This window comes from Terrapene carolina, unplaced genomic scaffold (assembly GCF_002925995.2).
Source record: "Terrapene carolina triunguis isolate 2854851 unplaced genomic scaffold, T_m_triunguis-2.0 Scaffold30, whole genome shotgun sequence".
Classification (NCBI taxonomy): Eukaryota; Metazoa; Chordata; order Testudines; family Emydidae; genus Terrapene; species Terrapene triunguis.
Genome location: NW_020664381.1, coordinates 1030656 through 1049957, shown reverse-complemented (window position 1 = coordinate 1049957; position 19302 = coordinate 1030656). Strand labels below are relative to the sequence as shown.

At 43.2% G+C, this 19302-nt stretch overlaps 1 protein-coding gene across 1 annotated transcript in view; it reads left to right on the top strand.

Annotated features, from left to right (window-relative positions):
• The window catches only part of LOC113406387 (glucose-6-phosphate exchanger SLC37A1-like), a 71780-nt gene extending 53048 nt beyond the window's left edge, over positions 1 to 18732 (top strand). Inside the window, exons 15-19 of the mRNA XM_029911380.1 lie at positions 160 to 238; positions 970 to 1067; positions 3711 to 3763; positions 17925 to 17935; positions 18599 to 18732. Coding sequence (XP_029767240.1) covers positions 160 to 238; positions 970 to 1067; positions 3711 to 3763; positions 17925 to 17935; positions 18599 to 18732 — 375 coding nt within the window. The remainder of the gene's footprint in view (positions 1 to 159; positions 239 to 969; positions 1068 to 3710; positions 3764 to 17924; positions 17936 to 18598) is intronic.
• The last annotated feature ends 570 nt before the right edge of the window (positions 18733 to 19302 follow it).

Sequence of the window (19302 nt, the reverse complement as noted above, 5' to 3'; positions counted from 1 at the left end):
TCCAACCCTGATATTCTATGATTCTATGATTTTCTATGTATTTGTCCATTATTTCATGATATGTTTTTCTATGGGAAAGGCCAGGAGTATGATGCAGATACATGGCCATTTCCCAGGCTCATCTGTAAATGGTTCTGAACTGAGTATTTGTCACTGTAGGGTACCCATAAAAGTCTGAAAGGAAATGCAAGAGCCCTGTCCACAGTTACGGCTATCATCGATGGAACAGGTTCTGTAGGTAAGCTATCGTTCGGAAGCTGCCTGCCTTATCTGCAGTAGGCTTTCTGTGGCTCTAGGTGCTAGAGAATTACAGTGTAGTTCTGCTCTGAAAGAGGACTAAAGCTGGCATCAAGGAGTTCCATGTCTGTGTCTCAATGATTTGCACATCATGTGTGCGCAGTTTGCATATAAAATGATGGCTCCCTCCCCCCCCCCCCCCAACTGCCAGTGCTACAAAATCAACTCAGGCTCTTTATCAAGCTGGATTCTCTCCATGTCACACCTGGCCAGTACTAAGCATCACTTTGGGAGTGGAGAATGGGCAAAGACGGCTTTAGGCCTCCTTTGTACTTCCCCAGGCTTGGTGGTGGTGGGCTGGCCCCCAGCACAAATTAGAACAGTATACTATTCTGGGTACCTGAGATCAAGGATGCCTTGGTTATGCCCTCTGCACCAGCAGTGGTGAGGGAGGCAGAGATCCACCGTGATAGACCTACACAACCTGCAAACACCTCTAACCAAGGGGAATCATCCACTGGCCATCCAGCTACACCAGTGTTATGGCAGCTTTGCAGCCATATATACTGTCTATAAACCTTATGGATCCTCTTACAAATGTATGCCAAAATGGGTTTGCTTTTATGAAGGTTGAAACTGAGTAAAATATCCAAACACAGAATATCTTGTCATAGGAACTAGTAATGTTTCCATCTCAGAATTTGAACATGTTGTGTCACTATTGTATTTTAGGTGCTGCTCTAGGGCCTCTGTTAGCTGGTCTCATCTCTCCCTCTGGTTGGAACAATGTATTTTACATGCTAATGGTGGCAGATGCATGTGCCTTATTAGTAAGTCTAAATAAAACATTTAGTGCCATATTTCTTTCTTATAAAGCCCTTTGTGTTAAAATGGAAATTTCCTCCTTGTATTGTGATTTGTATATTCTATTATTGAGTGGGATGTTTCCATTCATGTTGTAGAGTTCTTTTTGTTTTTTTTTTATTTAAAGAACTAAGATGAGCATTTTGAAATTCTTGTTGAACTTTGAAGCTGGAGAGCAGATTAGCTTCAATGGGTGATATCTGTATGCAGTAGCTCACCAAAGGGATTGCCACAAACATAGTTGGAAGCAAAAATTCACATCAGTTTTGGCCCACAGAAGAATTCTTCTGTTTTTTCTCTTAAAGGCAGCACCGAAGCAGCAACGTCAATTTACTGAAATAGTAACACATTTTGCTGCATTGCCACAGAATCAGTATCACCATGGTAATTCAACTGTTAAGAATGAATGCCTCACGTATTCCAATTGGGTGTCCATCACATCTTTCTCCTATTTGACAAAGTGTAATGGATGGGATGATCTGAAAAGAGGCTGTTTCTGACTTGCCCTATTTTATCTTATCTAGGCAGATTGTCTTCTGTGGTGTTTAAGGCACAAAATAAGGAGTCAGGAGATCTGTGGACTAATTACTTGCTGGTGTAACTATTAAAATCAGTGGTGTTACAGCAGCAGAGAATATAGTCTGGAGGTTCCGTTTCTAATTTTGCCACCGACTTCCTGAATGCGCTTCGTCAAATCTCTTAACTTCTATGTGCCTCTTGTTTGCCCCTCTGCCAAGGGAGGATGACATTATGGACCCACCTCAGAGAGGGTTAGGGAAGGTTCATTTATTAATCCTTTGTAAAGTGCATTGGTATCACTTGCTGGAAGGTGGTGACAGAAGGGCTAAATTTTTGTTAGACACTTCAGAATCAGGCCCCTGTCTGATCTGCACAGACAGTCCCATATGCCATACAGTTCCATTGAATTCAGTCACGTACATGCAGGGAAGGTAGGGTGACCAGACGTCCCGATATTAGGGGCGTTGTCTTAGATAAGCAACTATTATCCCCCACACACACCCTGTCCCGATTTTTCACATTTGCTATATGGCCACCCTAAGGGAAGCAGTCCCCCTGTGAGGGTCAGATTGCACATCTCTAACTCAAGAAAAAGGTTGGTTTGTTGCCAAGTTGTTCCACATTATAGAGTAAGATGTTTGGAAATTAATAAATAAAATGGACAAGTTAGTCAGATTTCAAGAGGCACTCCCACAAATATTCAGTAGTTTTTAGATTGTAGCTCTTTTAGTACACCAAGAGACTGCGTTCATGTTGCTATGGCCCGGTACAAGTTCCAATTCTTCTGAAGGAGCTGAATGTCACTTTCCATCATAGATGGAAACCTCTGCTTCCCACTTGCTGGGTCCTATCAAGTGAATGAATGTGTGTTTATACATGACTGCATAACTTCTTTACTCAGCCATTACTGGTGCTGCAAGGATTTATACTAGCCAGTGGGTAAATTCCTTGTCAGGGTGATAAATCCAGCTATTGGAACCTTTTTTCTTTTTTTTGCCCCAATATAACAAATAGAGCTTTTAAGATCTATATTTTAAACGGATTTTTTTTTTCAAAAGTGCATGAGGGAATTAGGCCCTTGAATTCAATTGAATTCCAATGGGAATTAAGTGTGCAAAGGGGGAGTAGGTGCCTTAAAAAATCACAGCCTTCATTTCTAAGAATAGTTGTAACTGGTTCACACTGATAATAGCCAGAAAACATAGAAAATTGAAATTTTCTTAGCATGGGTTTTTCATCAAACATCGTCTGTAAGATCACTCTTCTGTTTCCTCTTGATGGAGGGCTGTATTAATTGGTATACCTATGACAATAAGTATAAAGGGCCTGATCCTGCAGTCAGTAATGGACCTGAGTAAGTTTAATTGCTTACAGGATTAGACCCAAATGTGTGTCTCAGAGCAATGGTGGTATAATAGATACCATTTTTCTTGCAGTCTTGCGCTCCCTCTGCTGGTCTCATCAGAGTCTTGCTGGTACAATACTAAAATAGTTATTGTTAGAACTGGTAAAAAATGGTGAGGCAGGGAGGACAATCACTATGAATTTCACTCATTTTCATTCCACAGATTTAGAAGTGGAACAATTTTTTTGTTTGAAATAGTAATCCCAAATGTTTGGGAATTTGGGGCAGGGGTGTTGAGGTGGGATGGGGATTTTCTCCAGTTTTCCTTCCTCTTCCCCCCCCGCCCAACTTTGCCACTGAAAAGGTGGGCAGAAGGGGGGGAAAGGTATGTAGGGAGAGGAAGAGAAAAAATAATTTGAAAAAACAGCAGTTTTTGTTTTTTCAATTTTGTCACAATGCGGGGTGGGATTGCAAAAATGTTCTATTTTGAAAAATGTCCATCAGCTCCAGTTCTTGCATAACCTCTGGATCCTTGCTGATACAGAGAAAGACTTTGATTTAGCTCCTCTCACAAATTCATCTTCCAACCATTGACTGAACATGTGAGAATATAATGGGTTTCTATTCGGTCGAACCGGGATAACATTAAATGAAGTATTCAGAGTAGCAGTGTGCGTTTGACACTGAAAATTTATCTGAGTGGTTCACCTGTCTAGATGTTTAACCCAGATTTGTTTTTGTACAGTTCTTACTCCGTCTTATACGAAAAGAACTCCAGTGTAAGATGGACCAGACCTTGTAAGTCTGTTACTTGTGTTTTTCTATATGATGATTAAATGTTTTCATATGTCATTCTTGGCTTCTCCACCTTTGATGTGCTCCTTCTCCTTGCAGAAATCATGGATTCTTCCTTTATGTGCATGTACCTTAATCTGTGAGATTTTTCTGTTTTGTAAAGAGTAACCTCTTTTTCTTTAAATCATGAAAATCTTTCTTCAAAACTATTTTTTAAAACAGTAGAGAAAATTGAGTTCTCTGTCACATTCTCTGTACATTTTCTCCAAAAGTTGGGGCCCTCTTAATTTATCACCCTTGAGTGTGAAACTTGGCAATATGAGGTTTTTGGTTGGCTGGTGGTGGAATTATTTTAATAGCTCAATTTGTACTTTTTTTTCAGAAGTTGGCAGGAAGGAAAGGGTGGTTCAATAATGATCTGGAGGATGGCATGGATTGCACCCTCAGCAAGTTTGCAGATGACACTAAACTGGGAGGAGTGGTAGATACGCTGGAGGGTAGAGATAGGATACAGAGGGACCTAGACAAATTAGAGGATTGGGACAAAAGAAATCTGATGAGGTTCAACAAGGACAAGTGCAGAGTCCTGCACTTAGGATGGAAGAATCCGATGCACTGCTATAGACTAGGGACCGAGTGGCTAGGCAGCAGTTCTGCAGAAAAGGACCTCGGAGTTACAGTGGACGAGAAGCTGGATATGAGTCGACAGTGTGCCCTTGTTGCCAAGAAGGCTAACAGCATTTTGGGCTGTATAAATCAGAGCATTGCCAGCAGATCGAGGGATGTGATCATATCCCTTTATTCGGCATTGGTGAGGCCTCATCTGGAGTACTGTGTCCAGTTTTGGGCCCCACACTACAAGAAGGATATGGAAAAATTGGAAAGAGTCCAGCGGAGGGCAACAAAAATGATTAGTGGGCTGGAGCACATGACTTATGAGGAGAGGCTGAGGGAACTGGGATTATTTAGTCTGCAGAAGAGAAGAATGATGGGGGATTTGATAGCTGCTTTCAACTACCTGAAAGGGGGTTCCAAAGAGGATGGATCTAGACTGTTCTCAGTGGTAGCAGATAACAGAACAAGAAGTAATGGTCTCAAGTTGCATTGGGGGAGGTTTAGGTTGGATATTAGGAAAAACTTTTTCACTAGGAGGGTGGTGAAGCACTGGAATGGGTTACCTAGGGAGGTGGTGGAATCTCCTTCTTTAGAGGTTTTTAAGGTCAGACTTGACAAAGCCCTGGCTGGGATGATTTAGTTGGGGATTGGTCCTGCTTTGAGCAGGGGGTTGGACTAGATGACCTCCTGAGGTCCCTTCCAACCCTGATATTCTATGATTCTATGATTTCAAACCAGTGTAAACCCAGAGAAGTTCCACTAAATCAATGGAGTTATACAAAAGTAAAACGAGTGCAAGTGAAATCAAAATCAGGTCCCTCATCTGTAAATATAGCATAGAATAGGAAAGTGTATAACAAAGAATGTGGACAGCATTTTGAATTTATTGATATCTTATTATGCACTGCTTCCAAACTTCTCATATTAGCTATTTTTTCACAGGTTTAAAGAACACTGACTTATGATATCTCAGACATGGAATTAAGGTCTTCATGTGTGATCAAAACTACGCCCTCAAAAGACTGTGGAATAAATTATTCTGTATTTGTGATTTGTCTTGTGGAGCATTTTGCACATTTACCAGGAGAGAATTGAGAAATTCAGCTGGTGAATTCCTGGTGAAGTTTTTTTGTTTTTGTTTTGTTTCCTGTTTGCACATACATCAGTCTCTCAGGATGGTGACTGTTTATCACATGAAGAGACAGAAGCTTTGGGAAGCTGTATGCCTTAACTGAGCCAAAAAAGAAATACCAAGTGCCTTTTGATTCATGTTGATAGGATATTTTAAGTAAACCTTAAACTGCTTATTTTTAACAAACTGCAAGGAGATTTGAGAATAGAGCACAAAGAAGAAAATGAACTCTCTTCGGATGCTTCAGCAGTGGAATGTGCCAATGGTATTAGCAAAGTGTCCTTTAAGAACATAAGAATGGCCATACTGGGTCAGACCAAAGGTCCATCTAGCCCAGTATCCTGTCTTCCGACAGTGGCCAATGCCAGGGTCCCCAGAGAGAATGAATAAAACAGGTAATCATCAAATGATCCATGCCCTGTCACCCATTTATGCCACCTCTTAAAAGATAAGGTCATCACACTATGTGAAAGTACCAGCTGTCTCAGATTCACTGCTATTCAATATCCTGAAACAGTTTAAACAGTAAGAAAGTAGTCCGACCATATTATCAGACTTTAACTACAGCACTAACTTATCCTACACTGTAAAATCCCAAGGGCCGCATTCTGCTCTTTTATGTGTAATATATTGGAACTTGTACATAAGTAGTTACAATGTGCTGTAAAAAAGTAGCCTCCACTAGCCCCCTGGATGGGAAGTTTTGCTCATTTGGGGTTGTCAGAAAAGGAGACTCAAACAACAAAGAGGCTTATTATGATGGCGCATTTCCTGTAAGGAGTTCTAATGATTTGTAGGGCATTATACACTGGTTGTACAGACTTTATAGAATTGTTTTATTGTTAATTCTATAGGCTCCTTTGGAGTTGCAGGTTATTTTTAATTTGGAGGGCAAAGGCATTGTCTCACCTGTGACTGAAGCTTTAGCACTAGCTGCTTTTTTTTTTTTTTATGGGTGAACAAAAAATTGGCTGGTTTAAATCCTGATCCTGAAATGGTGTTGAGTTCAAGCACCCATTGACTTCAATGGGGCTGGATGCAGTGCAGGGAGTCTGTCCACTCAGAGCTCATTGCAGGATCCGGACCTTAATCATAGCACCAAAAATCTGTCAAAAGACTAATGTTGCAGTCCAAGTTTAGAGCCAAAGTATATAGTTTAAAAAAAAAAAAAACCTGACCCACATACTGGACATAAAGTTGAGAGAGGAAATTCAGAGGTTTATATTATCCTGTAAGTGCACGTGTTAGTGTTTTCATAATACACTGTTTCTTCTTGATCTGACAGTTTTTAATCTCCTTCCAATAGAAGACAAGCTTCTGGTGAATATTTGTAAGATGTACAATAATATTAAAGGGAATTTCTATAAAAGAGATGTTTATTATGTTGACTATAAAGGTTAAATAGACTTAAACTGTATATTGTTATAATGTGTATTTATTAAACCTCTGCATAACTGTTCTGAATTTTTTGCTTTTTTAACTTTTTTACAAAATACTGTGGTACTGTACATACCTCACTTGCTTAACAAAATAACCTTTTTTTAAAATAACCCTTCAGAACATACAAAAAAATTTCTTCTTTCTCATCAACTTCTTGTTTGCATTTTTGTTTCTGGCACAATGCTTAATCTTTTTGGGTTGTTTTGGGTGGTGGTGGTTTTGTTTTTGTTTTAAATCCTTTAACCTTTGAGCAGTTGTTCTTGAACTCACGCTTTTCTCATGTTTTTTTGCATTTTTGGCCCTGATTCAGCAAAGCGCTTAGGCACGTGCTTAAATGCCATTGACTTGAACAAGACTTCACAAATGCTTAAAGCTAAGCACTTGCCTATGCACTTTGTTGCAAATAAAGGTCCCTACTCAGCAAAGAATCGGCCTCAATCCAATAGATTTATGCATGTGCCAAAGTCCGTGTGTGATCCATGCCAGACAACGGTCTATGTTCTGCAAAGATTTACGTAAATGCTTAACTTCACACATTGCGAACAGATTCATTAAAATCAATGGGACCGCACACACTGCATAAAGATAAGCACATGCCTAAGTCTTTGCAGGATTCAGGCCATAGTTGTCAAAAAACTCCACCATTTGCAAGTAGTTGTTTTTAAAGCTTTGTCACTCCAGCTAAAGTCTTATGTTAAAGTGCTTCTAACTGTATTAGTTGATAACAGAATTATACTGTTAAGATGTTTAGTGTATTCCAATTTTAAGTGTTTCCTTCTTAGGAGCTGACATTATTCATTTCATTTTTTATTTTTTGGCAATATAAGAGCCCACATGTGAGGCAGTGAACGTGTCCCAGGCAGGACTAAGAGCCCTCCCTCCCACTGACTGCACTGGTGAATTAGAGCTCTCAGCTACTCACATTGTGTCCTTTATGGTTCGGAAGTTTAGATTCTTTTGAATTTACACAATCCTTGCAGTTCACTTAACTCATGTGGGATTTTCTTCAGTGTTGTGATATTCTCTTTACCACTTTATTTGGGGTTGAGTGGGAGAATCCACAACTGTAAATAAAAAAAAACCCACTAAAATGTTAGCCAGCAAATTAAATGTCAAGATATGTTGAGGAATAACAAACCTGGTGAAGCATTAATGATGTTTTCTAAGGTGTTAGGAAATTGATTAATTTCTGTGCCAGGAAAAAATTTTGTCATCATATGGAATTCCCTGGTCATTAAGGCCAAAGGGTTTTGTCTGTAACAGGAATTCTGCCTGACTAAGAACAGCAGGATCAGGCTTAAAATTTCCAAAGGGCCCTCAGCCTAACCTCTAAATGTGTTCACAGTTTGCATGTGTAATCATTTTCCGGTGCAGATAATTAAATTTGAAGGCCTAACTCCCATACCTAATTTGCCCATGGGGAAGGAATTTGGTCACTTCTCTTTTATAATCAGCCCTAAAATTCCTTGCATTCTGAACAAACAGTGCATTTTGTTAGCTTCTGGTGTCAATACTCATTCACCTGGGGGTGAACAAATCTGGTGACAAATGTGTACAGGAATGTAGAAGTGTGGTAGTCAAAGTAGGCTTAATATCTGAATGTGAAGCGTTTCCATTTTAAATAGTTATTATTTGCAGATTAAAATATTTTTTCATAGCATGTATTGAATAAAGATGGATTCTGTATTTAAGTTTAAAATGTGGATCGCTTTTTGCCTCTTTTATATCTTAATAAGGAAATTGTCCATTTCCGGCCTGTGAGAGTAGCCCCTTTCTTGCGGGAGTAGTGGAGATAATTTATTAAGGAAAACAAACTAGAATCTTTCTTTCAGACACAGTGGCTTTCTTACCTGAAAGTAGAATTAGACACCTTGGAGCAGGATGCAATGACCAATGTGACCATTAGAGAGACAATGTGGGTGAGGTAATAGCTTTTATTAGGCCAATTTCTATCAGTGAGAGACATTAAGCCTTCCTCTCTGTCCTGTGTGAAAGCAGGCACTCAAGAAAGGAGACAGGACCCAGCACTTCTTATACTAGTTACCTTAGAGTGCCATTTAAACTCTATGTCTATTATGTTCCATCTGTTCTTGGATATATAGTCCATATATGCAGACAATGAATATTTCTGTGTCTTCCCCCCTTTACTCTGCCCCATCTTTTCTCCTTTTCCCTCCTCTCTGTTCCCAGCCCTCTCAAGAATTTCATGGTCTTGATCAACTTACAGTGTTTAATGTTGTGTGACTCTCCTAGGCCTGGTCTACACTAGGCTTTTATGTCGAATTTAGCGCCGTTATATCGAATTAACCCTGCACCCGTCCACACCAGGAAGCCATTTAGTTCGACATAGAGCTCTCTTTAAATCGATTTCTGTAATCCTCCCCAACGAGAGGAGTAGCGCTAAATTCGACATGGCCATGTCGAATTAGGCTAGGTGTGGATGGAAATCGACGCTAATAGCTCCGGGAGCTATCCCACAGTGCACCACTCTGTTGACGCTCTGGACAGCAGTCCGAGCTCGGATGCTCTGACCAGCCACTCCCCCGGGAAAATTTGAATTCCTTTTCCTGTCTGGGCAGTTTGAATCGCAGTTTCTGTTTGGACACCGTGGTGAGCTCAGCAGCAGTGGCAACGATGCAGAGCTCTCCAGCAGAGATGGCCGTGCAATCCAATAGAAAGAGGGCCCCAGCATGGACGGATCGGGAAGTCTTGGATCTCATCGCAGTGTGGGGCGATGAGTCCGTGCTTTCGGAGCTGCGCTCCAAAAGACGGAATGCAAAGATCTATGAGAAGATCTCTAAAGCCATGGCAGAGAGAGGCTACAGCCGGGATGCAACGCAGTGCCGCGTGAAAATCAAGGAGCTGAGACAAGGCTACCAGAAGACCAAAGAGGCAAACGGACGCTCTGGATCCCAGCCCCACACATCCCGTTTCTACGAGGCACTGCATTCCATCCTAGGTGCGGCCGCCACCACCACCCCACCCCTGACCGTGGACTCTGAGGATGGGATATTGTCCGCGGCCGGTTCCTCAGCGGACGGGGAAGAGGAGGAAGGAGATGAGGAGGACGAGGCAGTAGACAGCGCTTACAACGCTGATTTGCCCGACAGCCAGGAGCTCTTCATCACCCTGACAGAGATCCCCTACCAACCCTCCCCAGCCGTTACCCCAGACACAGATTCAGGGGACGGATCAAGCAGTAAGTGTTTTAAATATCTAAACATTTATTTACAACATAACTGGCGTATTTAAAATATTAACATTAGCTAAAGTGCTTTAAAACATGTAAACATTTATTTGCAACAAAACAGGAAGATTGAAAATATGAACAGTGGGTAAAGTGCTTCAAAACATGTAAACAGTAAAGTCAAACAAAAGGGGAATCAGTGCAAAGTGTATCATGATTTGTCTTTTTTTGGGCGCCTCAATATATAGTCCGAACCATTTTCAAAAAATTGCACAATGTCCGCTTCATGATTATAATGCCCAAAACCCTGCAGTCATTTGTCCCTCCAAGGGCAACTAAGCCAGGAACTGGTCAATGTAACCTGGGAGAGAGGCGAGATCCTCCGGGGAGAACTCCTCATACACCTCCTGCAGGTGTTTTTCCAGCCTCATCAGCAGGTTCCTGGGCAGGGAGAGCTTATTAGGCCCCCCGTGGTAGGACACGTTTCCCTGCCACAACGCCAGCAGGTACTCCGAGATCATGGCCTTGCACAGCAGTGCAGCAAATGGCCCCGGTTTCTGAAGGCTGTCCCGGAGCATCTTCTCCTTCTGGCTCTCGGAGACCTTCAGGAGGGTGATGTCTGGCATGGCTCCCTGCTGTGAATTAGGTATGGGAAAGTTAGTATTGGGACTGCTTGCCCGTCCCTTTATAGAACTGCAACCGCTGGTTTACAGCCACGCGGTTTACAGCCGCGAGGGGGTGGGACAGGGGCAGAGTTCATGCTTGCAGGATTGCTGCCAGCAGAGACTCGCATTGCTTTCTATTTGAAAGGAGGCCAGTGCCACTCTTAAAGTTTTAAGCGGCCACAAGTCTACGGCTTACCATGTTTGCCATCTAGACAAAGTCCGGTGTCCTGCCCTGCTCCTCAGCTCGCCACAGCAAGACCGCAGGCACTGTAGGCGAGGGCCGAAAATTCGACCTTGTCCTCAGTGCGCGTGTGATAGGTGCTCTGCATGTTCTTGTTCACAGAGAAAGACTATGTTCTCTGTTCACAGATACATTGCTCTGTCTCAGGAATTCACTCCCTTTTTCCAATTCCCACAGCCACATCTGCCCAGAGGCTAGCGCACATTAGGAGGAGGAAGAAGAGGACATGGGAAGACATGTTTGCTGAACTAATGGCATGCTCCCGAGCACAGGAAGCCCAGCAGACACAGTGGAGGGAGAACTTGTCCCAAATGCACCGGGCAAACATTGAACGGGAGGAGAGGTGGCGACAGGAGGACAGGCAGGCTACTCAAACGCTGCTTGGACTAATGAGGGAGCAAACGGACACGCTCCGCCGCCTTGTGGATGTTCTGCAGGACCGGAGGCAGGAGGAGAGAGCCCCGCTGCAGTCTCTCTGTAACTGCCCTGCCCCGCCACCAAGTCCCATACCCCCCTCACCCAAAGTCCAAACACGGAGGGGTGGAAGGGGCCGTGAAAAATTTCACTCCACCCCTGCGGACTGCTCTACCACTAGAAGGCTCTCATTCCCCAAAATTTGAAAAGTCCTTTCCTACCCGCCTCCCACAAGACCCCGTCCAAGTTTCACCCCCCCGTTCCATGTGCGGTTGTTAATAAAGAATACGTTTCTGTTCATTTCTGTTTCCATCCTCTTCTTTTGGAGGGGAGTCTGTCTGAAGGGGGGGGGAAGGGGCTTGGTCATTGGACAGGACAGTCACCTTTAGCAGGGGGCAGGTGCAGCAGCAGGGCACATATACAGTGCAGTGACTAGTTATCCTGGTCAGTCTGGGAGGTGGTTTTCATGTTTTGTGTGGTGGGGGCGGTGGTGTTGCTCTGTGACTTGGTGGCGGGGGAGGGCAGTTACAGATCTTATGCAGCGGTCCTTACCCTGCATCACAGAGCCGCGCAGCAGGGGATCTGTAACCCTCCTCCCCCTGCAAGACAGTCACATAGCCGACACATACACGCAGTCCCGGCCAGGAGGGCTGGCAGGCTCCGTTGAAACAACCAGTCCACCACCGCGGAGCCTGTCATTCCTGGAGTTTAGAGGCATCATTTGCATCACAACCCTAAACCCGCCCCCCGCCACAGTCTGTGTCACAGGTTTAAAACATTCCCGCGAAAACAGTAATAAAGACAACGGTGTCCATTAACAAAACAGAACAGATTTTATTTTTTGGGAAGGGGGTGAAGGGGGTATGTAAGTGGAGAGGATAGTCGACGGCAACTGGGTAAAGAAAGGGGGGCAAGTTCTGCCTCTGTGTCCACAAACTTAAAAGTCACTGGGTACCCTGCTCAGCCTTGAAACTGGCTTTCAAAGCCTCCCGGATGCACAGCGCGTCCCGCTGGGCTCTTCTAATCGCCCGGCTGTCTGGCTGGGCGTAATCAGCAGCCAGGCTATTTGCCTCAACCTCCCACCCCACCATAAAGGTCTCCCCCTTGCTCTCACAGAGATTGTGGAGCACACAGCAAGCTGCAATAACGATGGGGATATTGGTTTCGCTGAGATCACAGCGAGTGAGTAAGCTTCTCCATCTCCCCTTGAGACGGCCAAAAGCACACTCCACCACCATTCTGCACTTGCTCAGCCGGTAGCTGAAGAGTTCTTTTTCTGTGTCCAGGGCGCCAGTATAGGGCTTCATGAGCCAGGGCATTAGCGGGTAGGCTGGGTCCCCGAGGATCACTGTAGGCATCTCCACATCCCCAACAGTTATCTTGTGGTCCGGGAAGTAAATACCTTCCTGCAGCCGTCTAAACAGACCAGAGTTCCTGAACACGCGAGCGTCATGAACCTTGCCCGGCCATCCGACGTAGATGTTTGTAAACCGTCCCCGATGGTCCACCAGTGCTTGCAGCACCATTGAAAAGTAGCCCTTTCTATTGATGTACTGGCTGGCCTGGTGGCCCGGTCCCAGGATAGGGATGTGAGTCCCATCTATAGCCCCACCGCAGTTTGGGAATCCCATCGCAGCGAAGCCATCTATGATGGCCTGCGCGTTTCCCAGGGTCACTACCTTTGACAGCAGTACCTTGACAATTGCCTTGGCTACTTGCATGACAACAACCCCCACGGTAGATTTGCCCACGCCAAAGTGGTTCGCGACTGACCGGTAGCTGTCCGGCGTTGCAAGCTTCCAGAGGGCTATGGCCACTCGCTTCTGGACAGTCAGGGCTGCTCGCATGCGGGTGTCCTTGCGCTTCAGGGCAGGGGACAGCAAGTCACAAAGTTCCAGGAAAGTGCCCTTCCGCATGCGAAAGTTTCGCAGCCACTGGGATTCATCCCAGACCTGAAGCACTATGCGGTCCCACCAGTCCGTGCTTGTTTCCCGGGCCCAGAATCGCCGTTCAACAAAATCCACATGCCCCATTGCCACCGTGATGTCCTGGGCGCTGGGGCTCGTGGTTTCTGACAGCTCTGTGCTACTCTCCGACTTCAGGCCCTCACGGCGGTGCCGTAGCCTCCTCGCCTGATTACTCTGCATCTGCCTCAGGGTAAGGTGTATGATAAGGTGCGAGGCGTTGAGAACGGCCACAACTGCAGCGATGGTCGCAGCGGGATCCGTGATCGCAGTGCTGTGGCGTCCGCGCTGTCACTGATCAAAAAGTGCGCGAACTGATTTCCCGCCGGCGCTTTCAGGGAGGGAGGCAGGGCGGTAGTGACTGACGGATGACGACAGTTACCCAAAAGCACCCTCGCCACATTTTTTTACCCAGAAGGCATTGGGGGCTCGACCCAGAATTCCAATGGGCAGCGGGGACTGCGGGAACTGTGGGATAGCTGCCCACAGTGCACTGCTTCCAATGTCGACGCTTTCCCTGGTACTGTGGACTGACAAAGTCGAATTACTGTCCTTAGTGTAGACACACACGTTCGACTTTCTAATATCGATTGCACATATTCGATTTAACTAAAATCGAACTACTCTCGTAGTGTAGACATACCCTTAGAGATATAATGGGATTTAAAGCACTTCTGCATGGGGGGAAAATGCTAGGAGGTGAAAGCAAGTTTCCAGTTAAGGAAGCTTTGCAAAATTACATCAGAAGAAAGATTTCCATGTGTCTAAAATACTTCTAAAGAAAATATCGGGGGCTGGGGTGTGACCCTGGAATCTAGTACTTTTTATAGGAGGGGGAAGGGGAAGGAGCAAGAGATGAAGAAATGAACAAGTATTAAAAAAAAAATCCAATTCACTTTGATGTACAAAAAAATGGAAGCCCTGAGGTGGGTTAGAAAAATACAAAGGCCCATATAGTACAGAGCAATTTCAAATGGTTTTGGTAAGTGCAGTCTGTAGCTGTGGCACTCAGCCTTACAGAGCTAGAGAGCTACTGCAGCATCACAGAGATATAGAGCCATAGCAAAATAAATTGAGAGAAATGTTCAGTCCATCTGTCTGGGTGTTTGTAGACAGACACACACACACACACACAGGTTTGACCTCCAGCAGGTCACATATTTGTCACTGCAGTGCAGACATGAAGCTGGTGTCCAGGAATGCAAAATTTATTGGGAGAAATCCTACCTTTGAGAATTCCTGAACCACTTTCTTCTCTAGTGAGGTTCCAAGTGGGACAGCTTCCAAAAACCATGTGGCATAGTCCACTATTACTAGAATGAATGTATGTCTTCCTTTATCGAATCAAAAGACTCATCCTAATCTTCCCAAAAGGCTACTTCTCACTAGAACCAAGGGAACTAGAAGAACCTGGTAACTGTCTGAGCCACTTTCTGGCACTCTGGATGGGAGGCACAAAACTAGTCATCTCATGATGGGCCATCAAGACTGCAACCAATCTCTGTAGAGTCTTCTCCCTTCCCATGTGGCCAGCAGAGGGTATGATATCGACAAGCCATAGAACTTCCCTTTGAACTAGTTTCAAGAATGATGTCCGATATCAGAACTCTATCGTTTTTGGATAAATTGGTCCACTCAATAAAACAACTCATTTCTCAATTTGAAATGAGGAAACTAGGTGGCCAATCTTTCACAAGTTACCACCCTATTTACCATAAATCACTGGTGGTGTGCCTCCCTGAGGTTCTTCTCACTCCCGCTTTGCCACTAGATTAAATTGTTCCCCGAGAACGTCTGGTTCTAGGGTGGCAATGGATCCATATAGTAACCTGGTCTCAGAGGCCTTGAAAGTGAAAGCTGATTCCTTATTTAGATTGTAAACCTTCAATTTAGGGACTTTTACTATGTGTTTGTACAGTGCCTAGCACAATGAAGCCCTGATCCTAACTGGAGCCTTTAGACACAACCTGAATGAAAATAATAAAGAATATCTAACCATGCCTTGTAACCTTCTTCCTTCCAGCTCTCTTTGCACTAGGCCATCTGAGAATGCATTGCCTCACATCCTGCTTTTGCTGCTCCGTGCCCAGGCCCTGCAGAAACTCTGTCCTCTCTGGAGCACTATGAGATAGCCGCCTACATTTTCTCAGAACTGTTTAATACAAACAAGGTAGGTGCAGATGTACAAACATGGTTGTGATGGCAGTAAAGCTGCTGCGTGGACACAAACTGAACCATGTTGCCTGTAACCAGTGAAGATGACTATGTCCCTCTCCCACCATACTAAAACGTGACTTGATAACGTGACTTCAGACATTTTAGCCTGCATGTTGTCAGGGCTTTTTGGTTATGCTAAGCTAACTCGATTGAGGTAACCCTATTGGAAAAAACATACCCATTTAGCCAATCAAGCAAGGTTCTAGTAGTTTACAAAACCATGGTTCAAACTTCTAGTGAGAACAAAGGTAAAGGAAGTAACTTAAATCTACTGAAAGTGCCCTGGGAGAAGTGCTGTATTAAAACAGATGGAACCTTTGGCTCCTAGGATTTCTTTTCTCATTCCAGTGCTTATATTCCTATATAATACGAATGGCAAATGTGATGTGCACGCAGGCTTATGGAGGGGCTTCAGTGCTTTGAGTTTGGCAACAGAATACAAAGATGAAAGAAACATAGCAAAAATGTAAACTTCTGTACCTCATTACAGTCCATCTTCCAGATAGCCAAATTACTGTAAATACATTCCAGTGTCAGTCTTTCCTTTTTCATCTAATTGAAATAAAATTAAAAAGAATAATAACTCTGGAACTTCGCTTATCAAATCATGAGAGCCTGAATGGAAGCCATAATAGCATTAACCATCCATTGTTTGTGTATACCTCTTGGGATGTAAGTCTCTTTAACTCTGGCAGATGCTGCTGTAAATTCCCTGGAAATGCCCATCTCTGTTGCCTGAAAAAGTGAAGTTTTATTTTTAATGGCATTTCACCTTCAAATACTAAAGAGACCACACTGAAGATTTTTTTGTCTTCAGCCTCCTGCAAGGGGTACATGTGGCATTTTAAAGAACAAAACAAAAAACTCCTGTTGTGGTTCTTCTTGCATCTCAATAAAGGAATTTCAGATAGGATTCCTCCTTACATTTGTAAAAGTTATTCCATATGTTGAGTGTATATGTCTCAGGTACGAAGACTTTAGAACAATATCGGGGATGTCTAATTTATATTTATGCTGATGTCCTATTAATTCAGACTTTCTCAGTGATCTCTTAATAGATTTAGACTTACGATTCCATTTAGTCGTCACCACTCATAGGTTCCTGCAGTGGTCAATATACAGGATTGCTAATGTTAAAAGTGACAAGGAGGGTGAGGTAATATCTTTTATTGGATCAACTTGTGTTGGTGAAAGAGCTCAAAAGCTTGTCTCTCTCACCAACAGAAGTTGGTCCAATGTAAGATATTCTCTCACCCACCTTGTCTCTCTAATATCCTGGGACCAACATGGCTGTGATGACACTGCAAACATCTGTTATAAATGTTGTTCAAAGTCAGACTGACCTAGTATATTACAGAAGTCAATGGATGTTCAGAGTTGTTGGATGTTTTCAAACCTGGGTCTGATTTTAGGAAGATCCATTTTAGTCAAACACAAGTTACTGGGCTCAATACAAAGAGATCTGGGTGAAATTATTTGGCTTGTGTTATACAGGATATCAGAGCAGATGATCTAATGGTCTCTACTGTCCTTACAATCCAAGAAGTATGATTTCCTTACCTCTCAACTATGACTTTTTAAGCTTGGGGGGGGGGTTTGGTTTTGGGGGGGTTGTTTTAAAACTTTTGAAATGGAAATCACTTGCATTATCTGTCTTCTCTGGTAATTACAGATGAGACTGTCAAAGCTACTATATGAATGTAGAAACACATCGCTCCTTAATTTCAAGGGGAATTGTGCATCTAACCCCCTAGATGGCTTTGAAAATTTCACCCCATATTTCCTACAACGCTGAATTAAAATTTTGTGTATCCTCTTGATTGGGGGTTGATTCAAATATTTTAATGCTTTACTCTCAAGTGCTGTAGATGTATTATAATACGAATTTCTCTTCAGAATTTAATTGTCTATATCGATGTAAAGAATTTAGCATTTCCTCTGTTCATTTCCCTTGTTACGGCTAATTTTCAGCGTGGAGTAATGTTGGAAATATATCTCCCTACAAGCAGAGAATTACTTGCCATTAGGGGAATATTCTACTGCACATGCCTCTCTGTGCCACCGTAGACCAGGCTCTCTTTCTACTGCTGTAAACTTTTTGTGCATTCGAAGACTATGAACTCCACAGCCAAACTTTTCTCAGACATGTTGCATCTGAACTGTCTGTCACCTGCTTTGAAAAACGTGCTGTGAGAATCTGTCACAAGCTGTTCCTGAGGCTGTAGATTGCTATATATTCCTTTGCCATGTTTTTATTTACTTTCTTCAACTGCCTGTTCCACTTTTTAGGTATATGCAGGGTACGGTAGGATTTCCACCCCCCCCCCCTGCTTTTACAAAAGGGACTTAGCCACGTTTCCTTCATTTCTATGAGTGATCCAGAAGCTTACTCCATCTCTAAGGCAACTCTGCACTACAGTGGGCTTGTATATGTTTCTGTGGAAGAACAGCAGCACACAATGCTGTATTTCACAGCTTTCTTCTCTGTTTACATAGCACAGGCTTCCCTTGATGGAAAAACACATTGTAATTGAATCGTTGTTTGTTTTTCGTTTCCTTGCATCGCAGTACTGCCTAGAGGCCAGGGTTCCATTAAGATAGGCACCGTATGCATATGTATGCAGACAAAATGAAACAGTCCCTGGCACATGAGCGTACAGTCTAAGTACATCACTGCTGTACATGACACAACTCAGCTGCGTCTTGCAAGTCCAGAAGACTTTTATTTTAAATTCCCGAATGACTTTTGAAACCGTGAATGACCTTGTGTTCACCTGTCCTTCACCACCAGTAAAGAAATATTTTGGTAATCAAATCCGTGGGGAAAATGTAGCATTTAAACAGGGCCATTGTAATGCTTTATTTCCTGTTTTCTTATCATGCTTACGATATTTTCTAACGAAAGGAAACCTAAAAGAAAAAATTGAAAGTGAAAATCATTTTGTGTCATTTTCTGCTATCAGAGGCAACGTTCTTTTCCAATTCTGGCAATGTTGATGATGATTTCCCAACATTAAGTGATGATTACGGTTTTGGATACACCAGAAGACAGGCCTCTTGCTGCATACAAATGAATGAATTTGATGATGTGAAGTAGATGCTTCAAAAGCTAGAGCCTGGGCTAGATCCAAGGTTTTGGAGATTGATTGGATTATGACATGATTGTTTTATTTTTTTTTAAATGACATTTTAATTATATTATTTTAACTAGTTTAAGTTCCACATGTACAAAAAGAAGATAGCAAGTGAACCAAGACAGGAAATGTCAGGACTATAGCACTGTTTAGCAATAGAAAACATATGCATATGCTATTTGAAGAACACTTGGCCAAGATTTTTTTAAAATGTGTGTCTACATTTAAGCTGATAAATCATTATGTATATTTCAAAAATGTGGCCTGTTTTCAAAAGTGCAGAGCACCCAGCAGCTCTCATTAAAAGGTGACTTTATCAGCTTGTGTGTGTGTGTGTGTGTGTGTGCGCGCGCGCGCGCATGGGTGGGACAGGGCCTTGTGCTAGAACTGGGGTATGGACTCAAAATCTTCACTGGAAAAACAGAATTAAAACTGCAGTCTGATAGAGTCAGTGAATCTGTTTCAAAATAAGGAAAAGAACAGATGTAGCAAAATGACAAACTGGTATATGAATGCTTCTATTTTCAGTGTTA